Source organism: Mastacembelus armatus, chromosome 8 (assembly GCF_900324485.2).
Source record: "Mastacembelus armatus chromosome 8, fMasArm1.2, whole genome shotgun sequence".
NCBI classification, from domain to species: Eukaryota; Metazoa; Chordata; class Actinopteri; order Synbranchiformes; family Mastacembelidae; genus Mastacembelus; species Mastacembelus armatus.
The window spans coordinates 10,439,813-10,453,014 of NC_046640.1; the positions used below are offsets into that span (position 1 = coordinate 10,439,813).

Here is a 13,202-nt window from a genome sequence, read left to right on the forward strand (position 1 = left end):
AGGGCTGAAACAAGTCACCCTGCAGCAAGGAAGCAAGTTAACGTTGTTTCTTCTGATGCATTGGAGCCTTTGTAGCTCATCTCACACAAAACTGCAAATAAAAGGAGATGCTGGTGGTGGTAAAGCCGATTTGCCTTTGCAACCTGCATTAACCTACCAAAGACTAAATGCATTGACTCAGCATTAACACTGTACTATTTCCATGCTCGTTTGTCCCTCTTCACATCTTTATAACACACAAGAAATGATCGCCACTTATGACTGCAGGGAAAACGCCAAAGATTTTGACTCATTGCACACTGGAAACCCCTGATAAATAGAAAGAAATTATTTTCATACCTATCAGTTGATAGGATGAAAAAACGATCAAAAAACAAAAACAAAAGGCGGAAAAGTGAGAACATTAAGTATCCTTTTCCTACTTGTGTTATCTCTGCGACTCTGTCCCAGGTCATTAAACATTTCAGAGTCAGAGAACACATCATCTCATCTCAGACAGCTGAGAGCCAACCAGAATGCATTAGCAGCTGTGGCCCAGCTCCGCTGTGCATTCAGATCACATCCAGAGACAGATTAGCTCGCTAAAGACAGGTATGGGAAAACAAACTGGAAAAAGCAGGGAGTTAAAGGGAAATATTGTATAGCTCACAAAACAGGAAGATGTACAAACGTCACAAAGGACAGATTTCCTGCCTGAAGCTCATTGCCGGTGGCTGTAAATGACCATATTCCTTTTCTCTGTCAGAGCAGCGTCATGGCAACCAGCTGGCCGGAGCGAGGGTTTGTGTTGGAGATGACTAGAAAGATGAGTCATGAACTCAAAACACCAGAAAACCCCATTTTCCAAAACAAGTAAAAGAGGGACTCCAATAGCCAGAGAAGGTTTCTTCATTATCTTTAAATCCCAACAACTTTAAATACCATCTTAAAATTACATCAGTACTGAGGATTGTAATTGAAATCACTAACACAATATGTTTATGTGCACAATAACAAATATTTAACGTCCATAAACATTTTTACAGGACACGTTATTCCATTAAGCAAAACACACCAAGCCCCTCAGTGCATGGCTAATTTAATACTGTGTTAACACAAGCAGCTGACAGGGACAATGCCTAAAATTAAAAGAAGCTATTATACAGATCAAAACTGATGTTAGATCAAAGAGTCAGTGAAGAAGGATTGTGCCAAGTGACACTTGAGATTTGATGTAGACTACATATGCTTAATATAGACTTGATTCAATAGCCATGTTTTAGTCAGTAGCATCGCAAATAACACATGTAAAGCAGAAAGTCAGACAATTATTTGATGAGTCAATGAACAGAAAATTAAACTGATAAAAATGTAAAAAATTAAATAGGAGAATTTGCTGTTTTTCTTCAACTGCATTTGTTTTTGCACTGTTGGTCGGACAAGGTATCACACTGGCCTCTGGCAAATTGGGAGAGACACTTTTATGAGAAAATAATCAGCAGGTTAGTCAGTAAAACTCTTTTCTTAGTTTCATATTATCGTAGACTGAATATCTCCTACTTTGGGCACTAGGAAACAAAAAAAAAAAAAAAATTCTGATTAATCAATTACTGGACAATAAAAAATACTTCTTAGTTGCAACCCTGGACATCATGATACAATTCTACTAAAAGTCAAACTGTGATATTGAATCTTTGCTCAGCCGTAACTACATGAAATAGTACAGACTCAATCAACAGCATATTAACTTATGAAGGAGTCTAGCGTGCTGCCCCGTACACTGACTTGCTGAAGCACAAGACCCAGCGAAGGCCTGTCTGGGACAGGGGGACAGCAGTGAAAGAAGCCCCCTGAAATGGCCACAATGCTGAATGTCCAGGCAGGCAGTGCACACAGCAGCAGAGGCAACCGGTGGGACTGGAAGTCTAATTAAAAACACAGCGTCTTTCCAGCAGCTGTGGCCCGGCCCAAAATGGAATCGCACGGTGCATTCAGGAGAGGGGGCGCAAAGGAAGCCGCAGACCAGGAGGGACGGTGCTATCATGACACAGGCAGGTTATATTTTTCTGGTAATATCTCACAGCAGACATATTGCAAGTATCCACTGAACTTTCTGAACCCAAAACCTGGACAAACCAGGAAAGCAACGTACATATACAGAGCAGGCAGCCACAGCAAAAAGTACTGTCTGTAGAATTAGCCAGATCCTTCTTACCATGACGGGCCTCGGAGTCCTCTCGGTCCTCTCCATGCCTCGTTTGCCACGCTTGCCACACCACGGCAAACCAAGGGGGCACCGCCGGAGTCCACAGACAGAGAGCTATGTGTATACGTGTATGTGTGTGTATGAGATACTGGCAGCTAGTGTGAGTATCTGTAAGTGAGTTTCTGTCTGTTAGTGTGGCAAGTGCACACATGCACATGTGTGTGTTTGTCAGTGTATGTGGTGTGTGTGCGAGGTTGTGGATGATAGTAGACAAAGCCAGAAGAGAGTGTCGTATGTGTGAAACTAGCAGAGGGCTCTCTTAACCTCCAACCCCTTCACACACACACACACACACACACACACACACACACACACACACACACACACACACACACACACACACACACACACACACACACACACACACACACACACACACACACACACACACACACTTGCCCACCCCCACCCCCACCTCCACAACCCAGAGGAACGTGAACCCTGTGAAAAGGAAGGGAGCTGTAGCTGGCTCGGGGTCGGGTTGCAGGACTTGTGCTACATTTGCAAACTGGGGAAATATATTTAGCCCCAGCCGGGCAGAAACAGGGACGTGAACACGCTGAGACCCAGAAAGAGGTTTGGTATGCAGTCGTCAGCCATTCAATGCCCCAGTTGACGTGGGAGATGGCTGGAGCAATGCCCGGGGAAACCCCCTCCCCTTCTCTCTCCCTCTGCTCCATTCCTCTCAGCCTCTGTCCTGATCTCATTCTTACCAACTACTGTCTCGTTGTCTATCTCTGCGAATAAGGGTATCAGACGAGGGGTTAGTGTGGACATGAGGGGTGGCATTGAGTTGAGGACACAAAGCGCAGCGGCTGTAACACTCTGAAGCAACTGGCACTTGACTTCTTCACCCGCTGAAGTATCTGGTGAACAGTTAATGCTCCACACCCACATATATACCAACTGTGTGTTTTTATCTCCACAAATTTGTATCTGCTGTTATTATATAATTACACTGATTTCTTTTTTACTAAAAACAATCTAAAAGTTGTACTAATACCCATGTAGCATTGGACACTGTTAAAAAGGGTGAGGGGACAAAGGCAGTTGGGTGTGGGTGTGGTTGGGGGGGGGGATAGATGAGCTAAACTTGTCCACAAGAGGGCGAACTCTCTCTGACACAACGAAAGGGGCATCTCCATGGCTACAGACCTGACCCCCTCTTCCTCTCTTGTGTTGGTAGCATGTGACAGCACAGTCACTGGGGAAGGTGAACAAACGCAGGTCCTTGTGCAGCCGGACACAGAAGTTTATATTAATTAACAGGAGCTGAAATATTCCACAAAATGTGACAGAGAAATTAAGTTTTTTTGCTCATGTTAAGGGTGAACATGTTTTCAACTCTCCACTATGCTCTGATCAATTGTTTAACCCTTCACATTGGTGTGATCTCTGATCACACCAATGTGAGCAAGTCACTCAGCAGGTTCAAGATGCTACAGAATAAAAACCAAGTCATTTTGAGCATTGCTGTTAACTAATGAAAGTGTAGCCTTGAGACGCTGTGCTGGTTAAAACACAGATATGATCATTTCAAATGGTTAAGCTGGGAAATACTGTGCCAATTCTATGATTTCTAACAAAAACTGTGGTTAAAACTGTTTGTTCTTGTTTGCAGCATGAATATATTGTTAACTAGAATGTAGGTTACACTGAGGTTCTGTTTAAACCCGTTTGTCAAATATAAATCTGGACATCAAGGGCTACTGCCTGCAATTTGAAGGAACTTGCTGGTGATAAACCTAATTTTGTTTCGCTCTCTGTGAATCCAGACCTTCTCATTAATAGAGGAGGAGCAAGTCCAGCCTTGGTCTTCAGGTCCTTCCAGCTACTAAACTGGGACACAGCTGTCCCAGCTTTCTGATTTGATTTCTGGCTGTTAACAACATAATCATTCCAATAATGTAAATACGAATTTTAGAATAAAAAATAGATTTGTTTACCTACACCACATCACAGAATCCTAAAACCGCAGCGGACATGTTGTCTGTTGTACAGACAGTCTACGTCTCTCTTCGCACACCTGAAGACGTGTATTTGTTGAAGTCGACACACACAGGCCGAGAGTGCACAAACATGCTGGCTGCACCCACACGCGCAAACAAAAACCCATCTAAACATCCGCTGCTTCATCTCTCCAGCCCACTGTGCCTGCACACAGAGGGAGATTCAGTGGCCCGGTTGCCATGGAAACCAGGCCGAGTGTACCCGCCAGCTCGTTGGCTGATTGTGGCGCTCGTGTATTTGTGTGTGTGGTGAGTGAGTGTGGACTTGCGTAGGTGTGTGTGAGACTGTGAAGCCTATACATGGCTCTGCTCTGAGTTGTTCAAGAGAAGGCTAAAATAGACTTTATGTTCAAAAATCTATAGGGTCCCTATATGCTTCTACATAATTCCTACTTTATTATTTAAACTGCTTCAGAAACTGTATGCAAGAGAAGAGCCACTCATAGACACTTCATACAATAAACCGCTAAGTTGTTAATTCAATTTATTGGGTTATGTGCCGCATTTAAAATTGCAGGAGACAGAGGATGATATTTCCGCACTACAGGTAATGAGCTCTTTATATAGGAACTGAGCAATCATGAATCTTGTTTATCCTGTACGCCACCTGCACGTGGTCCGAGTTGCAGTTAATGAAGGACAAGGTATCAGGAATGGTGACGTGTGCAGGCGAGGACTCAGCTAACCTTTAGAAACCACAGGAGCGTTCAGCTCCCTGTGTTCACCTACAGTGATGGGAGGGTTTTTTCATATTTTCTTTGTGAAGCAACACCACAGCTGAACAGGAAAATGTCATTTAGCACAGGGCGAATCAAAATCAAGAGGTCACATTATGAAAGGGGAATCATTTAGGTGTGACACACTGCAGCTTTGAGAAATGTCATGTCCAAACCAGGGCTGCTCCGAGGGTCGTGAGCATGTGACGCCTTAACTCCCCGAGGAGAGGAGATGTTCCTGTCTGTGGGAGAGAGGCCTGTAGACTCCTCCTCAACACAAAAACAAAATCTATGCTGCTGGGCCGAAGGGTTTGGATGGTTCTTTCTGAAACAGCTGATCAATGAATCTACATCAGCAACCCAGGGTGGGTCAGGGCGGAGTAGTGCAGAGGCAATTCTAATATCTGGGGACCAGTAATCACCATCGGAGCCCTGGAGGGATCTCTGCTGGTGTCTCTCAGCTCCAGCTTTGTGACTATAAACTGTGTGCAGCTGTAGCCACGGGTTTTATTGTTGTTAACGGTGATGTTACCAAAGCCAATGCAACCTAGGAGATACAGTGCAGTAGGTGGGCTGCTGTGACACAGACAGTGAGGGCAGAAAGTGTCACCATGTTTCAGGTCTTAGTCGCCACAGTGAAAACCTGGTAGCAGATAAAATGGGGTGAAACCCTGATCAATTAAAACCCTTAAACTCTGCAATGTGATCAATTTTTGGAGCAGGAAAGATTATTATAGGAGCCAGAAAACACATTTCCTCTCTGCATCACATCTGATATTCATTTGCTAATCATTATGTTTGCTTTATGGACAGAACTTGGTCATGACACATTAAACTTTTGTATCCGTTTGTATCTTTTTTAGAGAGATTTTACTAGGATTTACTAATCCTACTAATTAAATAAGAAATAAGAAGACAGAGGAGGATTATCGTATATATCTGAGACAAATATAATTATGTTCATTACCTAATAGATATTGTGAAACTTATTTCTACAATATCATTTCATATTTTTAGCTCGTTTTACAATAAAATGGTTGGTATTTTTGACTGATATGACTTGGATATTTTATCATATCAATATTTCATCAAATTTGTTGATTGCTAATATATTGATATATATTGATACTAATGTATCAATAGACTAATTGTTTCAGCCCTAGTGTCTAGATGTTTTCCTTTGTTTTCATGTGTGTATATTGTGTTGAATTTAAAGAAAAAAAAATTCAGAACTATTAAACTGCAATGTGATAAAACCAATTTGGGTAATGAAAGGTTTGATAAAGAGCCACTGAGCTCTCAGCATTAAAACTCCTCACCCTGACTTTATTAAACTTTCATATGATTGTTAATTAAAGAAGATGAGAGGGAAGTCTAGCACCCGGATTAGCAGTCTGGGGGAGAGATTAAGTGTGAAACGTTACCTGCCGGACGAAGCTGTTCGAGGTGGTGTCAGAGGAGGTGCTTCCATCCGAGCGCTTGAATCGGCTCTTCCTCTTGGCATACTTTCCCTGGAAACGCAGAGGTCGGAGGGCAGGAGGGAGGAGGATTTGAAAGGGAAGAGAAGAACACGAGAAGTTTAACAGTGCAGCCTCACATTAACTTATCTTGACATATTTTGCAGAAAACCTTGTTTCGGGGGCCACGTGACAGCCATTAACTTTTGGCATAGTATGTGTAAAAGCTACTGAATATGATCAGGCAGCCAGATAGAGCCAGAGATAAAGCAGCATGAGTCCCAGACTGCAGACAAAGAAATGTGCCTCGTGTGTCCATGAGCAGCCTTCATTACTTGTCATTTTTCATGTTGCAGACCCCCAGAAAATGACCCATCTGGGCCGGGCAGAGGCCACACATTGCATTATGAGCCCACCCTGCTGCCATCACCATGGTTACACAATGCTGACTAATAAGATTTGTGGGCTATCAGGAGACTGGCTGAGTTGTTCTTCCAGTGTGAAAAAAAAGGGAACCACTAGTTAAGGCTTAGAAATAAACAATGCAAATGAACATTCAGAATGTGTTCATGTTACCATAGTCAGAGAAAGCATTTGATAGAATGTAACAAATGTCTGTATTGATACTTTTTGGATGGTATTAGTATAGGGGTTATAGCTCAGTGGTAGAGCATTAGACTGCAGATCAAGAGGTCTCCGGTTCAAATCCGGATGCCCCCTTCTTTCCTGTAACAGTTCATGATTTTGTACAAGAAGCTATAGCTGGACTCAGCTATAGCTGGAAGTTTAAATAACAAAAAAAAAACAAACAAAAACGAAACACGTCAGCTATCACATTGCAGTTAATAACTATTACAATTATCAATATCTCTCTGTCTTCCAGGTTTAACTTATCTAACGTATCCAATCAATATCCAACAGTAGTTTTGGTTTTCTTATACTGGTTCTGTAACATTAGATGTCTGCACCTCCCACTAACTAAAACTTGCAAGACATTCTGTAAAATGAATTGCCACACATTGATAAAACACCATATGTCTTCAGTGTGACAGATTACTTAATTACAGTTTTAGTCTGCAAGTTATCTTCACACTGACAATATCTAGATATAAAAACTCAGTATGTTTTGAGTAAAGCCTGAAAAGTGCCATGAGAACTGAATATCACAAACTGTCAAATATCCAAAGTTGTCACTGAACGTCTGGACAGATGTTTACGTTCTTTAAAAATCCATAACAATCCTAAATTGACTGATTTCTGATTTTTGCAAAGCACATATAACCACTTCATAAATGATGTATAACACATTACAATGTAGTTGCAAACATATGTGAGTATTATTGAATCAATTTATTAACGATTATAACTTCATTTGTATGGCTCCATGCTGAGAAGCTGCTGTATGGACATAAATGACCATATCTTAAAAGTTTTAATAACACAAATGTCATCGTAGGAGAAACAGTTGACACATTCATACTTAACATGTCCTTATATGTTTATAACAAAGTGCAAATGTAAGTACAGAAATCATTTACTAAATGTTTATATATTGCTAAAAAAATATTAAATATGCAAAATAATTCCTCAATAGTGCCTCAGTTCTGTCTAAATGCGTGTATCTAATGGCTGTTCTGGGATAAGCAGGAAAGATCTGAATACAATTTAACAAGCAGCCAACACAGATCCCTCCTCTCCTGAGTATTTTGCTGTCACTATCACATCATGTAGTTCAGACCAAGGCCCACAGATGAACGATGCTGTCCTGTCTGCCTTTAAACAAACACAACCTGTTAAACCAGCACCAACTGGTGCGAACACAAAAACACGTCGCAGCCGAGAGGCTTCCAGTGCTAACAGATAAAAGAAAAACACATCTGTTACACACTCCTGTCCAGAAATAGAGCTCAATAATTCATCAGAATTTATTTTAAACTTCCTGCTGCACAAAAATGATATATCCATCCTTTTCTGCTATGCTTTATTTACAGCTATATAGATATGATGAGTACACAGCATGGTGGCTCCAAAGCAAACTAACAGTGATACACCCAGCAAGTTAACACTTGCATGGTCACTGTTTTTGATGTTACTTGTGACAGATTCTTCTTGATCGGTTTTCTTGGGTCTCTTGGAAGTGGTTGGGTAATGTATCAACTTTTTGATATCTTCACACTGACGCTTATATGAGCCTTTGGCAGGCTGCGTTAGACAAAGTGTAACCAAACAAAGACACAATTTGTCCTTTGGAGGAATGATAATATCTCTTTAAAGTACACACAGGCACCTGACTATTGTTTTAAGACAGAATTGAAAGCTGGGAACCTATTCTTTAAAATGCAGACAAACACTTTTAACCACATTCACACCTGACTGACGTCTGATCACACGTGAAGAAGACAGATGTGGACACATCCGTCCGACTGCAATCCGTTCTGTTGCATTCATTCCCTCATTAACAGATTTTGGCTTATCAAGACAGAGACCACATGGTAATACCAGATTTACTACAAATCGTGACTCACTCAACATCTTAACTGCTAAGATGTCAGGATGCAACACGACCAGGCAATCAAAACGCTCGTACACAAATCCCCAGTTCAGCTACTGCCAGTCATTTTAAACCAAATCATTTGGATGTGAAAATAAAGATGATAAAGATATTATTCACAGGGGTGTAACAGGAATCGTTGTTAGGTCGAAACTGAACCAGGGAATAATTCTGTTTGCATGTAAATGGTTTAGATAAAATGGTCACATGGTGGATTTGTTTATGACCTGTTAGATAATCCTGCCTGGTCACGATGCCTGCCTTGGTGGAGATGTTCCATCAGACATCTCATCGACTGAACTGGCAAATAAAGTGTTTTAAGACCAGATCAAGATGATGACTGGAGCACTAAAATGAGATGCATGTTGAAAAAATGATATTATCTTAAGGATGGGCTGGCAGCACAGAGGTGGAGGTACCTGTTTGTGAGCAGCTAGATTTAACATGATGGGTGTGGGTGCCGGGTGGATGGGGTTGTGGGTGTTTATAGGGGTCTCTACAATCAGTGCCTTGATGGGGTGAGTTCCTGTCAACAAAGGGCAGGGAAATGCCAGAGGAAGTAGGGAGGGAAGGCTTCCTGTTGGTAAACATCCTCTCAGATTATGTGTATAATTAAAGAGGGTGTCGTGTGCGAGCGGGGGGCTTTAAACTGGATGCCAGGGAGCGTGCAGGGTGGAGGGGTGGCATGAGAGCACAACCGAAATACAAAGCACATTAAAGTCTCCCAGCAAGGGCTCAACAGACACGATCTTTAATCTAAGCGGCCCCCGACCACTGAATTTGGATCAGTCCTCAGCCCGCAGTTCATTTCTCCTGTGGTGTTGTGCTGCCTGTGTAGAAAACCATCTCCTTCAGGATATTAGAAATGTGGTTCCCTGCTTGTTTCTCGTTATATACACACACCAGCATGACCTACCTGCAGGTCCGCATGAACTTTATATCTAATTGATCAAAAGCGCCACACACAGAGACACACACAGACCCGTCCCTGCTGCCCGGCATAAGGGGGTGGGGTCCATCTGTTTCTCACCACAGCCTCACAGCAGATAAAGATCTGATTCTAAAAACAGACAGAACGAGGTGCGATGGCGAGAGCAGGAACAAGAAGACAGTGGGACATTCAGAGTGGATGGAGAAAGAATCAAGGGGTGGGAGAGAGAGAGATGAGAGTGAGCTGGGAGGAGTGGGAGTAAAGAGGAGTGAGCAGGACCTGGCATGGTTTAAAGAGCTGGTTGTCTGTGGTGAGGTTTTCATTTCTGTTTTTTTTTTTTTTCTCCTTTTTCATTTCATTCTCCAGAGAGACAATGACAGAGCTCAGCGTGGGTGTGTTTGTTCTAGATACTCTCATCATTTTTTCTTTTTTTCATCCATTTAAACTGCTATGACTAAACATGCCCACAACATCATGTCACTTCCTAAAAGCTGCAGTCTATTTGTGGTTGTAAAGAGTGCTGCCATTAAAAGTTGAAGGATAAAATTGTAAATGAAGGAGGGAGTTGTCATTTTCTGGATAGCCGGGCGGGGGGGTGTTCGACAACATTCTTCAGAAACAAATATTTAACATCAGATGGAGGACACCAGCCACAACAACCTGAATAAAATACTTTACAGTTACTGTACGTATCAGAATTTAAAATCGAGATTTATTACATTAATTTAAACACACAAAGGAAGAATTTGTGCAACATCTACTTGGTTAATTACTGATGAATTAATTAAACAAAGGCGTGGTTTTCACAAGGACCCAATGAGTAGACAGCATAAAAACGTTACATCACATCCTCACATGTATGGTTACACACATAGGCGACTTATTGAAACCAAGGCTAGACACAGGCCAAGGATGAAATTAGACTCATCAAAACCCCAGAGAAGAGAAAAACCAGACATTTAACGTATTTTTGTTTTCTCTTAATAACCTTGATGTATTTCAGGGTTAAATCAGTGCAGGGTGCATCACAGTAACAGGATTTACAAATTATAGGCGACTTATTTACCGAACAACCTGTTAATCTTCACAAATAAAACAGCTCTACGGTTTTCAGAAAGCCTCTTCGGTAAAAATGCAGAAACATGGAGTATTTTCAGGTTTCTGTCATATTCTGTCTGATCTTACCTGTGTGTGCGGATGATGGTCGAACATGTCCATTTGGATCTCCTGGGTTGAGGTCGAAGGCGTCCTGGACATACTACTTTTCTGTACCATTGATTTAACTTTTTAAAATCTATTCTCACTTTGGTGTCTATGATGGTGTCGACAGACTCATCTTTTCTCTGTCCAGGGAGGGCGAAGACGCTGATGGATCGGAGCTGGCTGGGAACACAACAGCTGCCTCGGTCCAAAGCCTTTAGCGTTACACACTGGCGCACCAGGCTTTTACACCACGGTCAATTAACGGAGCGACGCAAGGACGCTTCCGGTTACGGCTTTCAAAATAAAACACACGGAAACACTGTCCTACAAGACACGAGGATGAAATTCATTTCAAGTGTTTACATTTTATAATTTTTTTTTAAAAATAACATAAATAATTACCATATAGAAGTCGAATCCTGTAAAAATTTTATTTTAGCAGAGTGCAGATAGATAGATAGATAGATAGATAGATAGATAGATAGATAGATAGATAGATAGATAGATAGATAGATAGATAGATAGATAGATAGATAGATAGATAGATAGAATTAATAAACAGTCCACATACCACATAAGAAAAAAAATCAGTGAAAAATTTAAGGATACGTCTGCCTTTATGCCTTTCAACCATGGTCCAAAAACTATAATAAAAGTTGTTCTCTATATTATTTCTGAAAACACTAGTTGCAGGTTAACATCCCATCACAGGGTGGCATACATGCTGATGTATAATATATGTATACTTTATACATATTTATATTTAGAGGCAATTTAGAGGCTGCTATTTGTTCAATATTTTATATGTTGCAATACATGGGAATAAACAACATTACCACTATTAAGGAAGCAACTGATTCAGACACTTTGATATTATGGTATTAGTGACTTACAAAAATAACATTCATTAGGCTGGTGTGTACGGTTATTATACAGTATATATTGTAAGGTAAAAAAATAATAATCCTCTGTTTGGTCTTCAATGACTAGTAATAGTCAGGAATAAATTATACCAAAAGTATAAGTATGCCACAGTTGTAGTCTTCTAATAAACGTGCTTTTATTTTGAAGGCAGCGTGCTCTAACTACCGGTGTGTTTCTGTCTTCCTCTGTCTGCCTTGTCTCTCTCTTCTCAGTCCGCTCCACAGACTCCAGCTGGGAGCCGTGGTCCACGCCCCAGTGAACAGACCCCACCTTCCCTTACCGATTGATGGGAGAACAACAGAGCGGCGGTGTGAAAATCTATAGGACAGCAACCGACACTGGTCCCCACACTGGGATCCAGAGGCCCTGGAGGGCCTTAATAGGGGTGAGAATAGTTCCATTTCACAGTTAGCTTGTTGCAGCAGGGAGGCTCAGGATCTGGGGTCTCCAGGATCTGAAGTGGAGTGGGCTCATGCTTCCACTTCCAGGGACCCTGATCTATATCTGATCTGGGCAGGTGGGCTTAGCTACATGTTCCAGATGGGGTGGACATATATTTATTGGGTCTCAGGAATTACAAATATTTAAAGTTTAAAGGTCCTTATACCTTTATAACTTTGGTTAATTAAAACATTTAAGCATTTTTAAGTTAAAGGCACAATAATAATAATAATACTGAGCGAAAACCGTAGCCCCAGGCCAGAACCCAACAATAATAAGAACACATTTATAGGTTATTTTAGTCCCTGTAGGTTAGGAAAGACATCTATCTACACATCTGGCAAATGAAATATTTCCAAAATAAGTCTAATATTCACTCACCTTTGAGCTTTGTTTTGCTCCGCACCAACCCCAGAGAAAAATAGCTGACTTAACTTTTTTCTAACAAGATATTTGACTTCTTACAAGAAAGTGATCCGAAGCAGACTTTAAAACCTTACTTGGACTGATTATTGAAAAGCTGAAGGTAAATCTTAAACCTGCGTTGTCTAAAATATCTCATAACCTGAAGTAATGAGGACGAGCGGGAGAAAACCACTAATTCTAGAACAGAAAGTCTTTTGACTGGCTCCAAAAAACATTTCCAAAATGTGATATCTGCCAAAAGGGGGTTTGAGGTTTGAGGACTAAGTGTGAGTGCTGCATTGGTTTTCTAAATGTTTGGT

At 41.3% G+C, this 13,202-nt stretch overlaps 1 protein-coding gene and 1 non-coding gene across 7 annotated transcripts in view; one reads left to right on the forward strand and one right to left on the reverse strand.

Annotated features, from left to right (window-relative positions):
• Window positions 1-11,184, reverse strand: part of cacnb1 (calcium channel, voltage-dependent, beta 1 subunit) — a 25,225-nt gene extending 14,041 nt beyond the window's left edge. For 2 of the 6 annotated variants that reach the window (XM_026324679.1, XM_026324678.1), the window contains exons 1-2: window positions 11,095-11,184; window positions 6,395-6,481 (exon numbers count right to left, since the gene is read on the reverse strand). In XM_026324679.1, the coding sequence (XP_026180464.1) occupies window positions 6,395-6,481; window positions 11,095-11,184 (177 nt within the window). Of the gene's footprint in view, window positions 1-2,194; window positions 2,504-6,394; window positions 6,482-11,094 lie in introns of those variants that run through there. The other 4 variants (XM_026324675.1, XM_026324674.1, XM_026324677.2 and 1 more) reach the window with 3 other exon arrangements.
• On the forward strand, window positions 7,076-7,147 carry trnac-gca (transfer RNA cysteine (anticodon GCA)). The gene has a single exon. It is a non-coding gene; the product is annotated as a tRNA-Cys (tRNA).
• Window positions 11,185-13,202: the final 2,018 nt, after the last annotated feature.